This window comes from Medicago truncatula, chromosome 7 (assembly GCF_003473485.1).
Source record: "Medicago truncatula cultivar Jemalong A17 chromosome 7, MtrunA17r5.0-ANR, whole genome shotgun sequence".
In the NCBI taxonomy this organism is placed as follows: Eukaryota; Viridiplantae; Streptophyta; class Magnoliopsida; order Fabales; family Fabaceae; genus Medicago; species Medicago truncatula.
The window spans coordinates 30,763,124-30,783,192 of NC_053048.1; the positions used below are offsets into that span (position 1 = coordinate 30,763,124).

At 35.5% G+C, this 20,069-nt stretch overlaps 2 protein-coding genes across 2 annotated transcripts; both read left to right on the top strand.

The window, feature by feature from the left end:
- The first annotated feature begins 488 nt into the window (after positions 1-488).
- On the top strand, positions 489-1,724 carry LOC25498658 (F-box/kelch-repeat protein At3g23880). The gene has a single exon (XM_024770948.1). The coding sequence runs from the start codon at positions 489-491 to the stop codon at positions 1,722-1,724; it is 1,236 nt and encodes a 411-aa protein (XP_024626716.1).
- A 16,567-nt stretch (positions 1,725-18,291) lies between these two features.
- On the top strand, positions 18,292-19,479 carry LOC25498662 (F-box/kelch-repeat protein At3g23880). The gene has a single exon (XM_013593595.1). The coding sequence runs from the start codon at positions 18,292-18,294 to the stop codon at positions 19,477-19,479; it is 1,188 nt and encodes a 395-aa protein (XP_013449049.1).
- The last annotated feature ends 590 nt before the right edge of the window (positions 19,480-20,069 follow it).

The window sequence follows — 20,069 nt, forward strand, 5'->3', positions numbered from 1 at the left end:
CTTTAAACTGACAACACACGGAATGAAAAGTGAAAACATCACCACATCTCGTCTTAATGGGAACAAAGTATAATCAACAAAATGAAAACACAGTCGCGACACAACACACAAGATAATCACCTTTACCAATGTTGATCTTTGTTGAATATTGCATTCACTGGAACAGTTAACCTGAAATTCATTCTAATCAAAAACAAATGAATTGATTATCGAGAGGGAGAATTTGCTCATTTACAAGAGAGTTATAATATCAAGCAATGAATTTGCTGCAATCATAAGTTAGGGTTTTTCATTGTCGCATAGCTGATTTTCATTCACTGAGCTGTGTCAATCAATATTTCTACGTGAACCCGTGTTATGATGGATATCCCTCTATTATGATCATCACTCAAGGTACGATCCGGTGTTTCTAATGACTTTGTGTACTGTTTCGTTTCTGTTCTTCAACTGTTAAGGTTTTTTTTTTCAACTTCAATATCACTGCCATGATGGATACTGCTCCGATTAAGAAGCAACCTCAATCCAATGCACTGCAGCCGATAGGACAGTTCCTTCCGGACGATCTAATCGTCGAAATCTTGTTATTCCTTGACGTCCAAACCATCTTTCCCCTCAAATGTCTTAGCAAGTCATTAAACTCTCTTATTTCCGATCCAGAGTTCGTTAAAAAACACCTTAAAAATTCCTCTCAATACCCACACCTCATTCTCACAGAAAAAAATTCAGAATATGTTATGAGTAGTGTCAAGACCTTACCGGTTCGTCGTTTGCTGGAGAATCAGCCGTTTACTTTTTCCGGTGATCGTCACCGTGGTGGTATGAATTCCAATCGCATGGAGCTAATTGGTTCTTGCAACGGATTGCTATGCTTTCTGTACAATACTTTGAATGGGAGGAATGGGAGGTATGTTAGGTACTGGTTTTATATATGGAACCCTGCCACCGGTACAAGATCTGAACCATTTGGGACTCGATTTGACTATTCCCTTCGTCAGCCTGTATCAGAAGTTTCAAATTTCTCTTTTGGTTTTGACATGTTAACTGGAACTTACAAGGTGGTGGAGTTTCGCGTTGGGGAAAGAAGCTACCCTTCATCGAAAATTAAGGTCAGAGTTCTCAGTTTGGATGATGATGATTGTTGGAGAAATATTAACAATTTCCCTTTAATTCTTTGGAATAGTGTCGTGCATTTGAGTGGCACTGTTTGCTCCTTGGCTGTTGTGGACTATGCTGATCCTTCTTATGATTACGAGATTATTACTCATGTTAATCGATTCGTGATTGTTTCCCTTGATCTTTCGACCGAGACAACCATGCAATTTTTGTTGCCTTCCGATTTTGATGAGGTGCCATGTTTTCAGCCAACTCTTCAAGTTCTTTCGGACCACATTTGCTTTTCGCACGATTTCAAGAGAACTGAATTTGTTATTTGGAAAATGAATGAGTTTGGAATTCGAGAGTCTTGGACTCGACTATTTAGAATTGGATACTTTGATCTTGAAATGCATAACCTTCCAATGGACAATTACTTGAATTCTACATTGTTGATGCCATTGTATCTCTCTAAGAATGGATATACCCTGATATTGGATTATTATGGAGATGATGAAGCAGTTATCTATGATCAAAGAGAAAATAGAGCAGAGAGAATTAGAACTTCTTACAATCTATGTCGGTTCTTATACGTTGAAAGTTTGGTGTCAACTTCGACTCATTGGAAGTAAGTTCTTTCCTAATATCTTTTGTTGTTTGAATATGTGGTAATTCATGCATGTGGTTTTACAGTCTTTGTCATGTTATAATAACATAGATGAATGATTGTCTATTGGTCATTGTTAATAGTTTGGCAATCGATTGGATAGAATGAATGAGTTTGTTTTGGTTTTATATTAATTATTATTAACTAGAATGATTCTCATAAAAGAAGTTAATTCCATTTATATAATACAAAAAATGTTAAATACGAAGGAACCCTCGATAAAACAAAGTGGAAGGTGGGATATAGGACACAATAATTACTATATCTATAGATCTACTGATAAATTACAATCCATTGATATGCTAAGAACAATCCCTTGAAAAACCAATGTTATTTCAATTCTTCATACTATTTTAATTTCATTTGCTTCAGCATTGTATTACATATACATTAAATGAACATAGTGATCAGCTATCAATTTGTCATTTAAGCTAAATACTTTTGCAAATTAATATTATTTAAGCTATCTAGTTCAAGCACATCCATGTATACCTAATGATAATGATATTGATATTGCAATAGAATCTATTGTTTAATGACACAACCGTGGTATAGCCTGTTGTACTGTACAGGCTCGTATCCATGGTTGAAGGTTGATACTGCTTTCTTTTTAACAAAACTTTTGACCGCTTTCATTATGCATTCATTTTTTTTTTTTCTTCTGTGCTTTTGTTTTATGTTTTACTTCTAGACTAATGGATATTTTTGAATTATAGGTCTGCAAGACCAACTCCAAGCACATTGGCTATTTAAGGAATTGTGGTATGAAACTCTATCTAAATGGGGGATGAGAGTGAAGTTGGAGATACAGAGGAAGAAGAAGAATGCATTTGTTACCAGGGAACAAAATAGATAATTGATCTTCGGTATGATGGATGGTGTACAATTTGTTAGATTTTCATTCTGTACTATGATCAAATCATAGGAAATAGTACTCTTCATTTTGCTATCTTCTTTATTTAATTTATGACTTGGATCTTTATTTATGTTGAAGTTCATATATGATATATTAACTTACATATCATCCATGTGCAAATGGTTGTTTACTTGTTTGATTTAAAAATCAGAGATGAGAGTGAAATTGGAGAGATATCGGAGATACATAGGAAGATGAAATCATTTGTTACGACGGGACACATATTTTCGGCTGTAATAAACGCACGCTGTTTCATGCTGTTTTTGATCTCCCCCATTAATCTGAGATCGAACAATTAAGATTGATAACTATGTCTTTTTAATTAAAAGGATCTCGGCTGTGCAGTTTTGCAATAGGAAGTTAACCTTTTGCTACGTGAATGTTAATTCTGTTGTTGTTTTATAGATACCATTCAAGGTATGCATATTTTTTATACTTTAAACTTAAGTATCTTTTATTGGTTCCAAAATCACAAAGCTAGAAAAACACAGAAGAAAAGGTTCACTTCTGATGTTAATGTTGTTCCTATTATTCAAAGAGCACCTAAGGGAACTGGAAAGGGCATATACCTTGAATACAGGCCAAGAATTGATAAAAATTAAGAATTTTTTTATTTCAATACTTCACGATAATGACATTGCTATAGCATCTATATTTTTTTTTTAAACATGATCCTGGGATTACCAAATTTCAAAACAATATAACACTTTTTTGTTATAAGTTCTACCCACCGACTTGTGGTGTTGGCTTGAGACATTGGAATGTTCTCCTCCTCATTGTCATGTTATAATAACATGTTGATATTAGCTTCAAATTTGTGGTCTGGAAGAACAGAGAAATCGTGACACGATTGTGGCATCGTGGCACGATTTCAAGTGGCAGAGAGCTAGTTTGCAGGACGCCAAATCGTGGCACGATCTTGGGAAATCGTGACACGATTCAGAAACTTGCTCGTTAAGTATCACTGATAAGGACTGGTCAACCTGGGGACCGTTGCAGATCGTGACACGATCTAGGGAAATCGTGGCACGATTTCTTCAGGGGAAGACTAGTATATAGTGTTCTTGTGCTTTTTTGAAGTAAGACATAAGAGAGAGCTTGTATGAGCTTTGAGAGAGAACTTGGATAGCAAAGGAGGGAACCAATGGGTTGAGTGTCTTTGTTGAGAGTGTCTCTTGGGTTTGGAAAAACATTGTAATCACCGTGGGTTTTAGGGTTCATCGTGTGAGAGTGGGAAAATACCAAAGGGTAGAATCTAGGGTTTGTTCATGTGTAAAGCTTGAAGGCTAGAGTCTTGTAACCTTTTGTAACACTTTCTCATATTGGATTGGAGAGCTGCTCTCTCCCCCAGATTAGGCCATATTGGCTGAACTGGGTCAACAATCTTGTTCGGTGTTTTTGTTCTTCCTTTTCTTGCTTATCTTGTTTATGCTTGTTAGCTCTTTGTGTGGTTTTGCTATATACTAGTCATAGGCTGTTTTGTTGTTGTTTGCTTGGAGACCATTTGTTCTCATTGATTACCACTATCACTTGCTCCACACATCATTGTTTATTTCATTGGTGTGAAGGTTTTCTTTGGAACCGGATTCACAACATAACATGTGTGAATGATAAATTTATTCCTTCTTGTATACTATAAAAAATGTTAAATACAACTGAAACCTTAGATAAACATAGTGATTGTAATCTGTTCAAAACTCAGCTTTCTATTTGTCATTTATTTTAAATAGATAGATGTGCACAAATTATTCTTGATCTTGTTTTATTTACTCCAGTTCAAGCACATACATATTGCAATAGAATCTATTTTAATGACACCACCCTAGCATAGCATGCTGTACATGCTCAGCTTCATGCTGTAGACTTTTGACCATTTGTATTATGCATTCATATGTTTTCTTTTGTGATTTTGTGTTATGTTTTGTTCTTTCACTTCTTGTGTAACATTTATTTTCGGATTAAAGGTCTGCAACACCAACTCTAAGCACATTAGATTTTCGTGGCAAAATGGTAGGAAAATCTATCGTAAATGGGAATGAAAGTCAAATTCCATCCTAAAGGGGGAACTTGAGCTGAAATTAGAAGAATGCATGTGTAAATAAGCGACATTGATCTTGGTCGTGATAGATAGTTCAATATGATATATTTTGATCATCTACTATGAAATAATGATATTTTTATTTTGCCATCTTCTTGATTGTATTTGAAGTGTAGAAATGTAACAATTATGCGCTGATTTATAGTTAATTCAATCAAAACAAGATCACGAGAGAACCCATCACAAAGTTGTAAATCGAATACAAACAGAAGGACCATTCTTCAAAAAATTTAATTCAAACGATAAATTCAAATCCGTGGATTTTAACCACTAAGTGAAGTAACGTTAACTCCTTGTGATGGAAAATTATGGAATTATTTTCCTTCCCAAAAATCCAAACGCAAGCAAATTATATCAAACGTAGACAGATACACACCTTTCTAGAAAACAAAACGAACCTTCAAACTAAAGAGCATGGTCGGAAGGAGAACAAGGAACATCACAATACGAAGCCAATTTAAAACATGAATCCAAACATTCCCAAAGAATTCACATTCATAAAAAAGTGATTAACAATTTCATCTTTCCTCATTCCTCCTGTACATAAAAGTGATTCAGAATTTAATATTCCACAACGAGTCAAGTTTTCCTTGTGGAAATCCTATTGTTCAAAAGCCTACATACATATAGAGAAACATTTGCGAACTTGATCAAATCATAGGAACTAGGAAATAGTAATATTTTTTTCTGCCATAATCTTGATTATATTTTACTTTTAAGTTTTGAGGGTCTAAGAACTTGAACTTCTTAAAGCCCGCCATACTTTTTTCATTTTAATTTATGACTTGGAACGTTTTTTGTTTTGAAGTTCATATATGTTATATTAACTTATATATCATCTTATACAAAGGATTGTTTACTTCTTCTATTCAAAAATTGGGTATGGAGAGTTGTCAGGACCCAATCTCAGGTTATGATTGGTACACAAGGCTAACACTGACTCATCATATATTTAGCTGGACAATCCTAATAAACTATAACATATATACCTCTCTGAAATACTGAAATATTTTGGTAAGGTCTAGTAAACATTCAGAACATCTCAAAATGCAAATTAATTATTACGAAGTTATTAAAAAATATCTCATTACTTTCACACTTCAAAAGAGAAAAAATATTCCTAGTTGCATCATATATACATCACAAAAATGGATTTTTTTTTTTCTGACCCACTTTTCGAAAAAAAATTCAAGTATGACCCCCTTTGAAAAAAAATTCCCAAAATGACCCACTTTTGGTTTTTTTTTTTTTTTTTTTGTCTTTTAGTGGCGTTCCCGCCACCTGAAATGGCGGGACTGGCCGCCGGAGCTGACATCCGTCGCGTCAGGCTGGCGCTGCTTTTTTTTTCGTTCCCGCCGTTTCATCTGGCGGGACTGATTATTTTATTATTTTTTTCGTTTTTTCTATTTTTCAATTAAATAATGATGATAAATAATAATAATAATAATAATAAATAATAATAATAATGATAAATAATAATAATGATAAATATTTAATAAAAAAACTACTTTCTCCGCGGAAACCAATTACGCCAATGTAAACTATGACCTCCCGTAGCACATAATTTATCTTTTTTTCGTTTTTCTTTTTGTTTTTTTGGCAGCATTATTTTACATTTTTTTTTTGAACAAATAGCATTTTTTTACATAAAATAAAACACAACAAATAATAATGATAGATAAAAATATATTAATTTATTTGAACACATAATACATAACGTTATTAACTACCGATTATTTAAACTCGGACAATTTCTCCTAATATGACCGGTATGCCGACACAACCCACACCGTCTCGGCGTTGGAGTCCTCTCCACCACCTCCTCGTCCATTTCAGTCCTTATGCGGGTACTATTGGGTCGACCTTTCTTTAGTCTTCGCATGTTTGGATTATGGCAAAGCACGGGACCGTCGTATGGAAGCCAATAACTCTTGTCGTGGACTACTTTGAAGGCTGTGTTGTAGATGGAGTAAACACTCTCGTTTTTGAACACAGGTGGAATAAGGGTTGTGTAGTCATGGCGAAATGAAGAACACGCGGCTATGACATGAGAACATGGCAAATGTAAAGCTTGAAATTTCCCACAATCACACCACCCCGCTCGTAGGTCCACCTTGAAAGTTCCCATTGGCCTTCCTTCCCTGTAGTTGACGGTCTCACGGACTGAGAAGGTATACCTTTCTCGGTCAAACTGTTCGACATGATGGGTGTTGGACTTAACAATGTCATCCTGAATCGCATTTTGGCAATATTCACTGAACAAATCTCCGGAACCTACCCTTGCAAACGCTTTTTGAGCCCTATCAGCAAAGAGACATGCCAGCCTATAGTAGGTTGATTGAACTATAGGTGTAACAGGTAGGTTGCGTGTTCCCTTAAACACAGAGTTCCACGACTCAACGATGTTGCTTGTCATTTGGCCCCATCGTCGACCCTCATCATATGCTTGAGTCCATTTTTCTTTCGGAATATTGTCCACCCAATCTAATGCACGCTGATTTGCCTCCTGGATTACACCATGATAGTAATTGAACAAGGGTACGTTTAGGGCATATCCTGCATGTTAAGAAAAAACAATTAGTTAGATAGTGAACCTATTTAATAATAACACGATATAAAAAAAAACTGTAACATAATATTGTTACCCATATTATTGACAACATCCTTAAGATCTCCATCCTTGATTGTCCTCATGAAATTCTGCTTAATGTGTCGAATGCAGTACACATGAGCTGAACCAGTTGCTTGCCAACCATTCCTTGGGTCATTGAATGCGCTTTTAATTGATTCATGTCTGTCGGAGACCATGCAGACAGATATTCCCTTTGTGACGTGCCTTCTTAGATTTTTCAAAAAAAAACTCCAGCCCTCCTTTGTCTCACCTTCGACAAGCGCAAAGGCGATTGGAATCGTTTTGTTGTTTCCATCTTGTGCTACCGCAAGCAACAATGTTCCTTTGTACTTGCCATACAACCACGTCCCGTCGACATGGACAACTGGTTTGCAATACTTAAACCCATTGATGCATGGATAGAAGGCCCAAAATAGACGATGAAATTGTGTCTCTCCATTCTCGCCAATCTGCGTTTTTAAATCGAAGACGGTCCCTGGCATCGTCTCCTTCATCACATTCAACCATTGCGGAAGATCATTATATGATTCCTCCCATTTCCCGTAAATAGATTCGATGGCAGCGTTCTTTGCTAACCACGTCTTTCGATACGTGGTTGTGTAGTTAAACTTTTCTTTAATGTGCGCAATGATCAATTTTGGCGTTACCGAGGCATCCGCATGCACAAGTGTCTTGATGCTTTGGCTTATAAGCTTGTAGTTGAGCTTGCGATGATCCTGCGACATTAAAGTCGATGTGCAATTGTGTGGACCCATCATGGTCCCAATCTTCCATTTGCCAGTCTTTTTTCTAAAGGAAGCTCTCAACTTAAATTGACAAGTCTCGAGTGTACATTGAATGACATATCTTGTTGGATCTGAGTGTATAACATCGTAATCCAGCGATTGTCGAATGTGGAAAGACTTGATTGCATGCAAACAATCTTCTTTGTTGTGAAATGTCATTCCTTCCTGAATAGCCCCATCGACAGGAACATTCGTATTCCAGTGATCGTCGGTAGTCAGAGCATCATAAGCATCAACGTCAACGTTACGCATATGCAACGGGGGACAGTAAGCGGCTCTGATCGGCACTGCCTGTAGCGGTGGTTGTGGTTGTGTGCCAGCCATAATGTTCCTCCAAATATTTTCTTCTTCATTTCTGTTTTCATGTTCGTCTTCTTGATCCGCATCATGCTCAAGTGCCTCGTCTTCTTCACTTTCACTTTCATTACTAGTTTCTTCTTCTTGATCTTGAATGGTGTCTGGGATGTCTTCAAACTGACGAGTGAAAAGATCTTCTAGGCGGGTTTGTGTTTGTGGTTGCGTTTGCGGTGGTGGTTGTGAAGATGATGGTTCAAATTCACATTGTGTTTGTGAAAACGGTTGGGTGTACGGTAATTGTTGTGATGAAGAAGGGGGGTCAAACTCATATTGTGTTTGTGAGAGTAGCTCGGTGTATGGTAATTGTTGTGATGAAGATGGGTGTTCAAACTCATATTGTGTTTGTGAAAACAATTGAGGTGTTTGACGCGGTTGTGGTGTTTGACGCGGTTGTGAAATCTCCCGGTTTTCAATAATAACCGATAACTCAATGGAACCAACCGCATTAAAATATTTGTGAGTGGCAAACATATCTGCAATGTCATCGTTGTCGTATATTTCGGTGTCATTATACTGGATATGACCTTGAACGAAGGCTTGTGGTGCTCGATATATAATTTTAGATATCACCTGAGATTCAGTGAGATGTAGTTTCTGCTCTATTCTTTTTTTCAAATGATCAATGTTGCTTTTGATGCTAACATAAAAACATTTTCTTTGCTCACTTTCAAAAAATGAACCAAATTGATTTCTTGAAACTTTTCCATTGTAGTGGACAATGAAAAATACATTCTCTGGTGTGGGTGCCATTGTTGTTATCTTTCTTAAATAATTTTGCTTGTTTCTAAGTGTTAAGAAGAGCACATAATATAGAGGAATAACTGATAAATGCCATGCCACGTGTCAATTTTTTACTGGGCCAAGCCATTCCCGCCATTTGGACTGGCGGGACCAAGGGAAAAGCCTGCACGCGCTACAGTAAAAATCAGCTTTGCAGGCGCGTGTACAGTGTTGCCAGACGCGGGAACAGTCTTTGCCAGGCGCGTGTACAGGCTTTTCAGGCGCGTGAACAGTCCTTCCCTGAACCAGAGGACACGTGTTGAGTTTTCATTGGACAGGACGGTCATTCCCGCCGTTTGGAACGGCGGTAACGGAAGGCAAATTCTGCAAACGTGAACAGGCATACAAATTCAAGATTCTTGGTACAATTGATGCATGCATTGGTTGAAAAGACCAAACTTAATAATTGAAAGTAGTAGTAGTTGTGGACATTAATTCAAGACTTCAATTTTTCTTCTATAAAATCAGTGTTCTAGTTTCACACTACTACACACCAGTTTTAAAATTCCTCTCAATCTAACATTTCTTTCCTTGTCAAAAGAAGCATACCGTAAAGCTTTTCTTACCTTCTAATATCAAGATGGGAGACATCCTTTATTTAGGCAACAAACATAGATCTCGTCATATTACAGAAACTATTAATGTAAGTTTATATTATTTTATTTTAATTGAAAGTTAATTATATTAAAATTATTTTTGTTTAATTATTTATGTATATCAATTCTATTAAGATTATGTTCTGTATGTATAATTAATAAGACTTAATTATTAACAATATTAATATTTTGTAGAATGAAGACCAACATTACCTTCGAGTTCGATGTCATCGTAAGATTTCCCCGGCGCCCCCAACCATTGAAGATAGCTTAAGGTCAGCCGGATTGTGGGACTTTGCTAATTTAAACAAATATAATGTTGATAATCGTTTAATTGTCGCATTATGTGAAAGATGGAGGCCGGAAACCCACACATTTCTTTTTCCATCGGGCGAGTGTACAATAACGTTGGAAGACGTTCATATGCTCCTTGGTTTAAAGGTTAACGGTGAACCGATTACCGGTAAAACAGAAGTTGGGTGGGAGATTGTTGAACCTATATTAGGAAGTAAGCCATTAAACTCTCGCCATGACGGGAAGAGTATAAGATTATCATGGCTTCAAGAATATATCAACGGTGTTGGTATGACAGGTCCACCCACGACTCTACATATGTTTAGAGCCTATGTCTTATACTTGATAGGCTCTCGAATAATGCCTAATAATACTGGTAATCTTGTACATTTATCGTTTTTGCAATTGTTGGATAAATCACCTGAGGAGGTTGGACAGTATAGTTGGGGTTCAGCTTGCTTGGCCACGCTATATAGATCCTTGTGTGACGGTGCAATATATGGCAATATCGAAATGCCTGGGTGCACAATTCTCTTGCAAGCATGGGCGTGGTCAAGAATGTCATGCTTAGCTCCCGTGCCAAGGATACCACCACAAGCTCATGCACAACTTCCGTTGGCAAATATGTAAGTAAAATAAATGTTATTTTTTTATTAATTTTTACATAAATTTATACAGACTTTACTAATTATAACATTTTCAAAATTAACTAGATGGCTAGAACATGGTAATAAATTCGTGGAAAATCCTCGGAATAATCTCGTATGTACGCGTTTAAAAATCGACACCATGACATATGATCAGGTATTACACTTTCTTTTAGTCATTGCTTTTTAGTCAACAATTGAAGACTAATATTCATTCTTTTTAAACAGTTCTCCTGGAGGCCTTATGTCAACTTCAATTACAACAACGAAGAAGAAAGCCAGATATGGTCTGCAAACACATATCTCATCTGTTTTCAGATTGTCGAGAGACATCAGACAGACAGAGTAAGGCTTCAATTTGGCTTACCGCAACACCCACCTTCCTTACCAAAAAATTTGAAAGATTTCCACAAAATTAATTTGTCAAAAGATAGAATTAAAGGCTCGTGGGGAGATAAGCATCATCGTCAAGTCCAAAACTGGAACCAACGTCATCAATTAGCACTTCACGGCGTTCGGTATAACCATGAGGTTTATCCAAATCGTCAATATTTTGCATGGTATTGGGAATTTTTCGGAGATTATTTGTGGCTTTCTAGACAAGTATTATTTTCAAACCCAAGGCAAGCATGTGAATCAATTTTACCAGGATTGCCGCGTGACTATCCTGCATTCCCACAAACTTATACGGTGCCAGATGAAAATATGTGGTCAAATACACCTCCACCCTATAACCAATTCATGACACCTCCACCCACTAACTTTGACCAAACCTTTAACCCATCCACCAACTACAACTACAACCAAACTTACCAATCACCGCCACATCCCACAAACCAAATCTTACATAACACCCCAATCCCATATCCAAGCTATTCTCAACAAAGTCATCATGGAGAAAGCTCTCGAACATCAAACTATTCATTTGATGACTACAATCCAACTCAATACACCACACAAACCGGTTATCCAGACCAATCACAATACTCCTCGTTCAACCTACCAACCCCTCCACACTTTGTCAACTATCCCCAAACAAGCTATGCACCTCAATGGCCAAATTCACAAACAAATACCATAGAAAATCTGGCAGCAGGGTTTAATGACGATGACTTTGTCAATGATATCTGGACCAATTCAGCTTCCCAAATGCAAAATGAAGTCGCTATGGAAACTAATGATGATGCTGAAATTCTTGACGAGGATGTGGAAGAGGAAGAGGAAGAGGAAGAGGAAGCGGAAGAGCAACACCAACGACCCGTACGGAACAAAAAAGATAAATTATGTGCTACGGGAGGTCATAGTTTACATTGGCGTAATTGGTTTCCGCGGAGAAAGTAGTTTTTTTATTAAATATTTATCATTATTATTATTATTATTATTATTATTATTATTATTATTATTATTATTATTTATCATCATTATTTAATTGAAAAATAGAAAAAACGAAAAAATAATAAAATAATCAGTCCCGCCAGATGAAACGGCGGGAACGAAAAAAAAATAAAAAAATAAACAGCGCCAGCCTGACGCGACGGATGTCAGCTCCGGCGGCCAGTCCCGCCATTTCAGGTGGCGGGAACGCCACTAAAAGACAAAAAAAAAAAAAAAAAACCAAAAGTGGGTCATTTTGGGAATTTTTTTCCAAAGGGGGTCATACTTGAATTTTTTTTCGAAAAGTGGGTCAGAAAAAAAAAAAATCACAAAAATGACCACTATTCAAGATAGAGAGACCTAGCACAAAGGAAAAAAAAATTGGGTTAATAGTGCTTTTCCGCCCGATAATATAGGTCATTTCCAGGATACCCCTTAATCGCCCATTTTCAAAAAAAAAAAAAAAAATCCAAAATTCTTGTTTTTAAATGGCCTGTTAGGGAGGTATTCTGGAAGTTTTTATTTTAAAAGGACTGATTCCAAACCAAAAATTTTCTAGGGGGTAAACCGGAAATGACATATTTTACAGGTGGGAAAAGCACGATTAACCCTAAATTTTTAGCTAAACAAGATTCCGATTTTGCAAATCTAAAAATGAAATAAAAAAAAAAAAGTTTAGTCACAAGAACTCAATGATAGCATGATATAAAAAATTGGAAATAATGGAAGGCTGAAAATTTCACATTTTTTTTTAACTCAATGATAGCATGATATAAAAAGAAAAGTTTAGTCACAAGAACTCAATGATAGCATGATATAAAAAAGTTTATCCAAACATTTTTTTTTAACTAAAATCTCATCCTTCGGAAACTCATCCATGCTTATAAAAATACTTACAACATTAAGGACAACATTTATTCGACAAAAATCCTTAGTATGACCAATTCTTAGTGGTACACATAAACTTATGAAACCACATCTACAACAAAAAAAAAATTAAGGTTTAAGGGATCAAATTGAAACAAAAAAATAAGTTAAGGGACCAAATGTTCAATTAAGCCAAAAAAATAATAATAAACTCAAATATGTCACTGAGTTCGACCAAGCATTGGTTTATACTAAAAAAAATTTCCAAAAAATTGTTGGAAAATTTGTTTAGCACCGAGTTTGGGTCCAGAAATTTGAGGTGCCGTCCCCATGAGTTTAGCTCATTTGATAAGGGATAATGCACAATATGTGTAGGGGCCGGGGTTCGAACCCCAGACACCCCATTTATTCATCTTTAAGGTGAATTTCTCTAGCCCTAGACTACTTGACCAAAAAAAAAAATTGAGGTGCCTATAAGTATTCAAAGGGGCCTATTAAATAATTTCACTTGGTGTTACCTCATGGGCCCGCATATCTCCAAATTTGGCCCATTAACAATAGAGTAATTATAACAGCACGCTTAGAACTTGCCGCATTGTTAGGTTAGGGTTTCTCTTGAAATCGCACAACTGGTTTGCATTGTTGGTGTCAATCAATACTTCAACGTCAACCCATTTTTCAACTTCAATGCCCTCACCTCAATCCAATGCCCTTTCGTCGACGGAACAGCTCCTTCCCGATGATCTGATCGTCGAAATCCTAGTATTCCTTGACGTCCAAACCCTCTTGCCGCTCAAATGCCTTAGCAAGTCATTACACTCTCTTATTTCTGATCCAAAGTTCATCAAAAAACACCTTAAGAACTCCTCTCAATACACACACCTCATTCTCACAGATGAACTTTACGATTACAGTATGAGTAATGTCAAGACCTTACCCGTGCGTCGTTTGCTCGAGAATAGGTCGTTTAACTCTTCCGGTGACAGTTGCCGCGGTTGTACCGATTCAAATGACATGGAGGTAATTGGTTCCTGTAACGGATTGCTTTGCCTTCTTTACAAGAGATGGCATTGGACGTTTAATCTTAGGTACTGGTTTTATATATGGAACCCTGCCACTGGTACAAGCTCTCCAACATTTGGGACCCGATACGACAGTCTCCTTCATGAGTCTCTCTCAAATGTTTCAAGTTTCTCTTTTGGTTGTGACATTTTAACTGGAACTTACAAGGTGCTGGAGTTTCGCATAGAACAAGATAAAGACAACCACGTTCCATTAAGAAGTCAGGTCAGTGTTCTCAATTTGGATGCTGATAATTGTTGGAGAAATATTAACAATTTCCCTTTGATTCTTGGGAATAGTGTTGTGCATTTGAGTGGCACTGTTTACTCATTGGCTATTCAGAACTATTTTAATCGTTGTTATGATTATGAGACTATTACTCATGTTGATCACTTCGTGATTATTTCCCTTGATCTTTCGACCGAGACAACCATTCAGCTATTGTTGCCTTCCAAGTTTGATGAGGTGCCATGTTTTCAGCCAACTCTTCAAGTTCTTTCGGACCACATTTGCTTTTCGCACGATTTCAAGAAAACTGAATTTGTCATATGGAAAATGAATGAGTTTGGAGTTCAAGAGTCTTGGACTCAACTATTTAGAATTGGCTACTTTAATCTTGAAATGCATAACCTTCCAATGGATGATTATTTGAATACCACACTGTTGATGCCATTGTCTCTGTCTAGGAATGAAGATACCTTGATATTGTTGTTTCCATTGACTCGCACTAAGGTTGGAGATAGATGGATATATTATTATTATGGAGATAACGAAGCAATTATCTATGATCATAAAGAAAATAGAGCTCAGAGAATTAGCACTGATGACAATCCATGTCGGTTCTCTTATGTTGAAAGTTTGGTTTCAACTTCAAGGCATTGGAAGTAAGTACTCTTAAACTATTTTCAATTGTTTGAATATACTAGATAGTAGATTGAAAGATAAATGAAATGGTACTTGATTTGTAAGGACAATACATTATTCCAAATTGAGGTGCAGGAGAAACATTATTAGATTTAATGATATGATGGAAGAGAACTAATATTCTTTCTTGAACTCCTAACATTGCTGGTGCTTATTACCTATGTCATACACCAGTACATGTTTCAGCAAATGTATCAGTAAAAGTTTGATTTAATAATAAGATGGAAGCAAATTTTCAGATGAAAAAGAGAAATTATATGCTTTGAATGTACCGACCAAATCTAAGTAGAATAAAGTTCCTTCCTTATATTGATTTGTTTGCTTAAAAATTATAATACATTGAATAACCAAAGGGATTCTCTCATTTTGTTTAAAATTGGATTCATGTCATCATGGTTTTAGCTAACATTTATTTTTTTACATATAAATGTTGATTCACAGATGAACATTATGAACTCGTTTTTACTTTTGAGTGTGTCTACATTTATTTTGGTGTTTTGCTTTTTCATTTATAGTCTAATGGTTATTATATGAATATTAGATCTGTGAGCCCAAGTCCAAGCACATTGGAAACTATTGATGTTACATGGAAGTATATGGTCGAGAATCGTGGAATCCCAGCACGCGGATAAACTAAGCAACCTTGGTTCGTAGATGATGGATAAGACACAGTAAGTAGGAAATAGTATTTGATATCACAGGACGTGGATAAACTTAGCAAACTTGCTATTTTCTTAGATATTATTTTGTGGCGACCTAAGCTTTTGAACTTTGTGGAGCAAGAGGCCACTGTTATTGTTTAAAGAGTGCTACTGAAGAGATTCGTACTTGTTTTGTTTTAATCAACCATTTTGGTATTGCGGGTCTGTTAGACTCTGGCCTGAGCTCGTTATCAGTTTAGATGTTGTCTTCTGTTTTGTTGTTCCGAACAGTTTCCTTTGCTGGTATGCAATTTTGTTGCATTCGAAGGCTTAAGTTAAGCAAATGCAACACATATTATTTATTGACACCTCTCAAGAAAGAAAAGAAAAAAAAAACATTGACAGTATTTGAGAACATTATTTGCTTCTTTTTTTTTTTTTGAGAAGATTGTCGATTTGTACCTTTGATTAAATTTGAAGTTAAAGTGTTAAATTAGGACAGAAAAAATTAGAAAACATCCTGTTTTTAATGCCAAATATTAGGAATTAATTGTTAGATTAGTTTTTCTCCTTCCACAGGGGTTGAACCTAGGATTTCCAACTCTTTATCCTTTATGTCAGATTAGTTATCCTTATTTCGTTGAAATTTCACATTATTGGAAGGTTCTTCAAATAAAGACGGCAAGCATGAAGTTTTCAACACTAATAATCACTAAGGTGCAATTATTTGCGTTGTTCAAATAAGATGAAAATTTGGGTTGAAATAAGTATGATTTCATTGACATTTTATAAACAATTAAGCATAAATATAAATGCAACTTTCATTCTATTCAACCCTCCATTTAATATCCATTTTATATGTATCCTGCCATTCGCTCCACCACAGCTTCTGATGTTCTGCATTGGTATTCTAAGGCACCATCCACGGCCTTCTCTGTCTCCAACAAACACCGTTTTCTCGAAGAAGCTATTGAGAAAGAACATAGACCCTTTTGCAACTCCTCACACATAACTTCAGCTGTCGATTGAAGATAAGAATTAAAACATATATCATTTGTATATAATTTTAAAATAAAAACTTTGTAATATTAACTAGATATTAATTGGAAAATATTAATCAGAATGTATAAATAGTGTGCGTACCTAAAGATGAATGGATAATAAGGGAACAAAAAAACATAATCAAAGGTAATTTGGATGAGAAAGGCATGGTTTAAAATTATGGCTTTTATAAGATTTGTGCATTGTGTATCAAGAATTAAGGAATAGAATGTAAAAAATGAAGAATGTATGGTTTGGAAGATATGCGAACAAATGCACCAAAGACTTGGTTATATATAAGTAAGAAATGGAACACAGTGTCTCTGATTAACGCATTAAGACTTTAGAAGAATAAAATGGTCTTCATTTCTAGGCTAGTTAGTTAGAAAGTCGACATTGTAAAACGACATTCAATTAGTTTATTATTCCCCACGTTTAGAACTTCATTCAAAGAAAAAGTCATTATAATGGTGGAAAAAATTTACTGAGGCGGTATGGACGAAGGCTCGAGAGCATAGTTTTAAAGATCAGATCGGTCATCTCTTGATAACAACAGAGAGTTATTTACTGAGTCACTTATTTGAGCACAACCGGAACATAATTTATTAAGTATGTATCAATTACACACGATATTTTAAGTAAATTATTAAATCTTAGCCCTTAATTAAATCATTTAAGATATTGGTTCTCACAAGATATATATTGTGAAACAAACTAAATAAAACAAATATGATTGCATAATAATTATAAAATAAAATAATGTTTCGTTTTTTGTGATTTTATAATTACAGTGATCAAGAGAGCAAGAATCAATAAAAAGAGAAACAAAAATTTGTTTTGACAACTTGGTTCCAGGATCAATGATGCAACAATAAATATTTTATCTCACATATGTTAAGATAACTTACATATGATAACAATCACTATTTTACTCTCTAATTGCTCCTTTAAAATTACACTAAATCACTATTTTACTTTCTAATTGCTCCTTTAAAATTACACTATCTCAGTGTGTCGATGATAATTTTTCTTTTTTTATTGATTATATTTATAGTGACATATATTTGATCTGGTTTGTTACACTTTTTTTTTTAAAGATAAATGAAAAAATTCGATATATACTCATAATGTGGTTGTTAAATGATATATTTTGCATGGTAACCAAAAAATATATATTGTGTTTGTTACACTTTTTTAATATTTGAATTCGCTCTCATTCATTATATTTTTTAAATCACAAAGGAAAAAAAATCGAACATATACAATATGTTATATTTTATCTATATGTATGTTTGTTTGTATTGAAGGAGGTTGAGAAACCTAGAACCGTGTATAGAAAATCTTGATTTTCTTAACCTATCGTTGTTTCAACACCTGGACCCGCAAACCCTCTAACTTTGGCCCAATGAGAAAAAAGTTTATGTTATATATAACGCTGCATTGCACGTAGTAAAAACTCTCGCCGCAATTTCTATTTTCGTTGTGTTAGGGTTTTTCGACTTCAACTCCGTTACTGTGATGGATACACCTCCTTTGCAGGCTTTGTTCGTCCCCAACGAACTCGTCTCTGAAATCCTATTTCTGCTTAGTGTTAAAAACATCGTACGACTTAAATGCGTGAGCAAGTCATGGAACGCTCTCATCTCCGATCCACTCTTCGTCCAAAAACACCATAACTTATCGTTGCAGAACCCACATCTCATGCTATCTTGGAAAACGATCACACCAGCCGTCAAGTTCGTTGTACCCTTCCCGGTGCATCTTTTGCTCAAAAATCCATCCATCACCGTTTCCAGCAACAAATCCCATGATTTTGAGCATAATTGTAGGATTGTTGGTTCCTGTAATGGATTGCTTTGCTTGCTTTTCAATTCTGAAACAGAGACATCAAAACCAAAGAATTGGTTACGTTTCTGGAACCCTGCCACCAGGACAAGCTCTAAAAATTTAGGGTCATTCCGTTATAGAACCCCTCGTCGCTATGATAACAGCTATGGTTTGTCCTGTTATAAGTTCTCTTTTGGTTATGATGCTTCAACTTTAACTTATAAGGTTGTGGCATTTCGTGTTAGAAGGAATAATGATTCATGGGAAAGCAGGGTTAAAATTTTCAATCTTGGTGATAATTGTTGGAGAAATATTCAGAGCTTTCCTATATTTCCTCTTAATTGGTTGCAGAATAGACGCCGCCTAGCCAGCAACTGCCGCCTTAATGATGGTGTGCATTTGAGTGGGACTATTAACTGGTTGGCTATGTACAAGCCTACTACTCATGTTGTGCAATTTGTGATTGTTTCACTTGATCTTTCAACGGAATCATACAAGAAGTTGCTGCCTCCTCCAGGGTTTAACGAGATGCCATGTTTTCAGCCACTTCTTAGGGTTTTGATGGACAGTCTTTGTTTATCTCATAATCCCAAGAAAACTGAATTGGTTTTATGGCAAATGAAGGAGTACGGCGTTCAAGAGTCTTGGACTCAATTATTTAAGATTAGTTACAAGAATCTTCAAATGCAAAACATTGATGCTGGTTTTGCATGTCTTTATGTAAATAGTGATACGGTGATTTTTGCAAATAAATACTGCAACCAGCCATATATCTATAATTTAAAAGACAAAACAGTAAAGAGAATTAAAGTAGGACTCAACCTAGACTGGTTCGATCAGGCAATGGTTTACGTAGAAAGTTTGGTTTCAGTTCCTTGATTGAGAGTAAGTTTCACTTTGATGTTCACTTATTCAGATTCATCTCATCGTGGTTGTAGGCAACACATTTATTTGTTTACATATGAATATTGATTTACTTATGAGCATTATGAATTCTGTTTTACTTTATGAGTTTGTGAGCATTATGAATACTGTTTTACTTTACGAGTTTGTGTTTGCATTTTATTTTTGTGTTTCGCTTTTTCACATATAGTCTAATGTGTATTTTTTTTTTTAATATTAGATATGTTACCCCAACTCCAAGCACATTGGGAACTATTGATGATACATGGAAGTTTGGTGGGAAAATCTTGGAAGAAAGGAAGAGGAAAAGCATTTGATATCATAAGACGCAGATAAACAAAGCAACCTTGGTTAGGGGATGATGGATGAAACAATCATTTAGATTACTTTCTAGTATCTATCTAAACATATAAAGTCGGAAATAGTAATTTACTTTTTGCCATTTTTTTTTTTAAGTTATTTTGTCGGGACCTGAGCATCTTTGATGTTTATATATCAGTATGTTTTCGTATTTTAGAAGTTATAATTTCACACTTTTCTGGTGCTCTCATGCGGTTTCATTTCAT

Bases quoted from the DNA above. Each gene is read 5' to 3' on its own strand.
- LOC25498662 (XM_013593595.1), top strand. From the start codon at position 18,292: ATGGATACACCTCCTTTGCAGGCTTTGTTCGTCCCCAACGAACTCGTC.
- LOC25498658 (XM_024770948.1), top strand. From the start codon at position 489: ATGGATACTGCTCCGATTAAGAAGCAACCTCAATCCAATGCACTGCAG.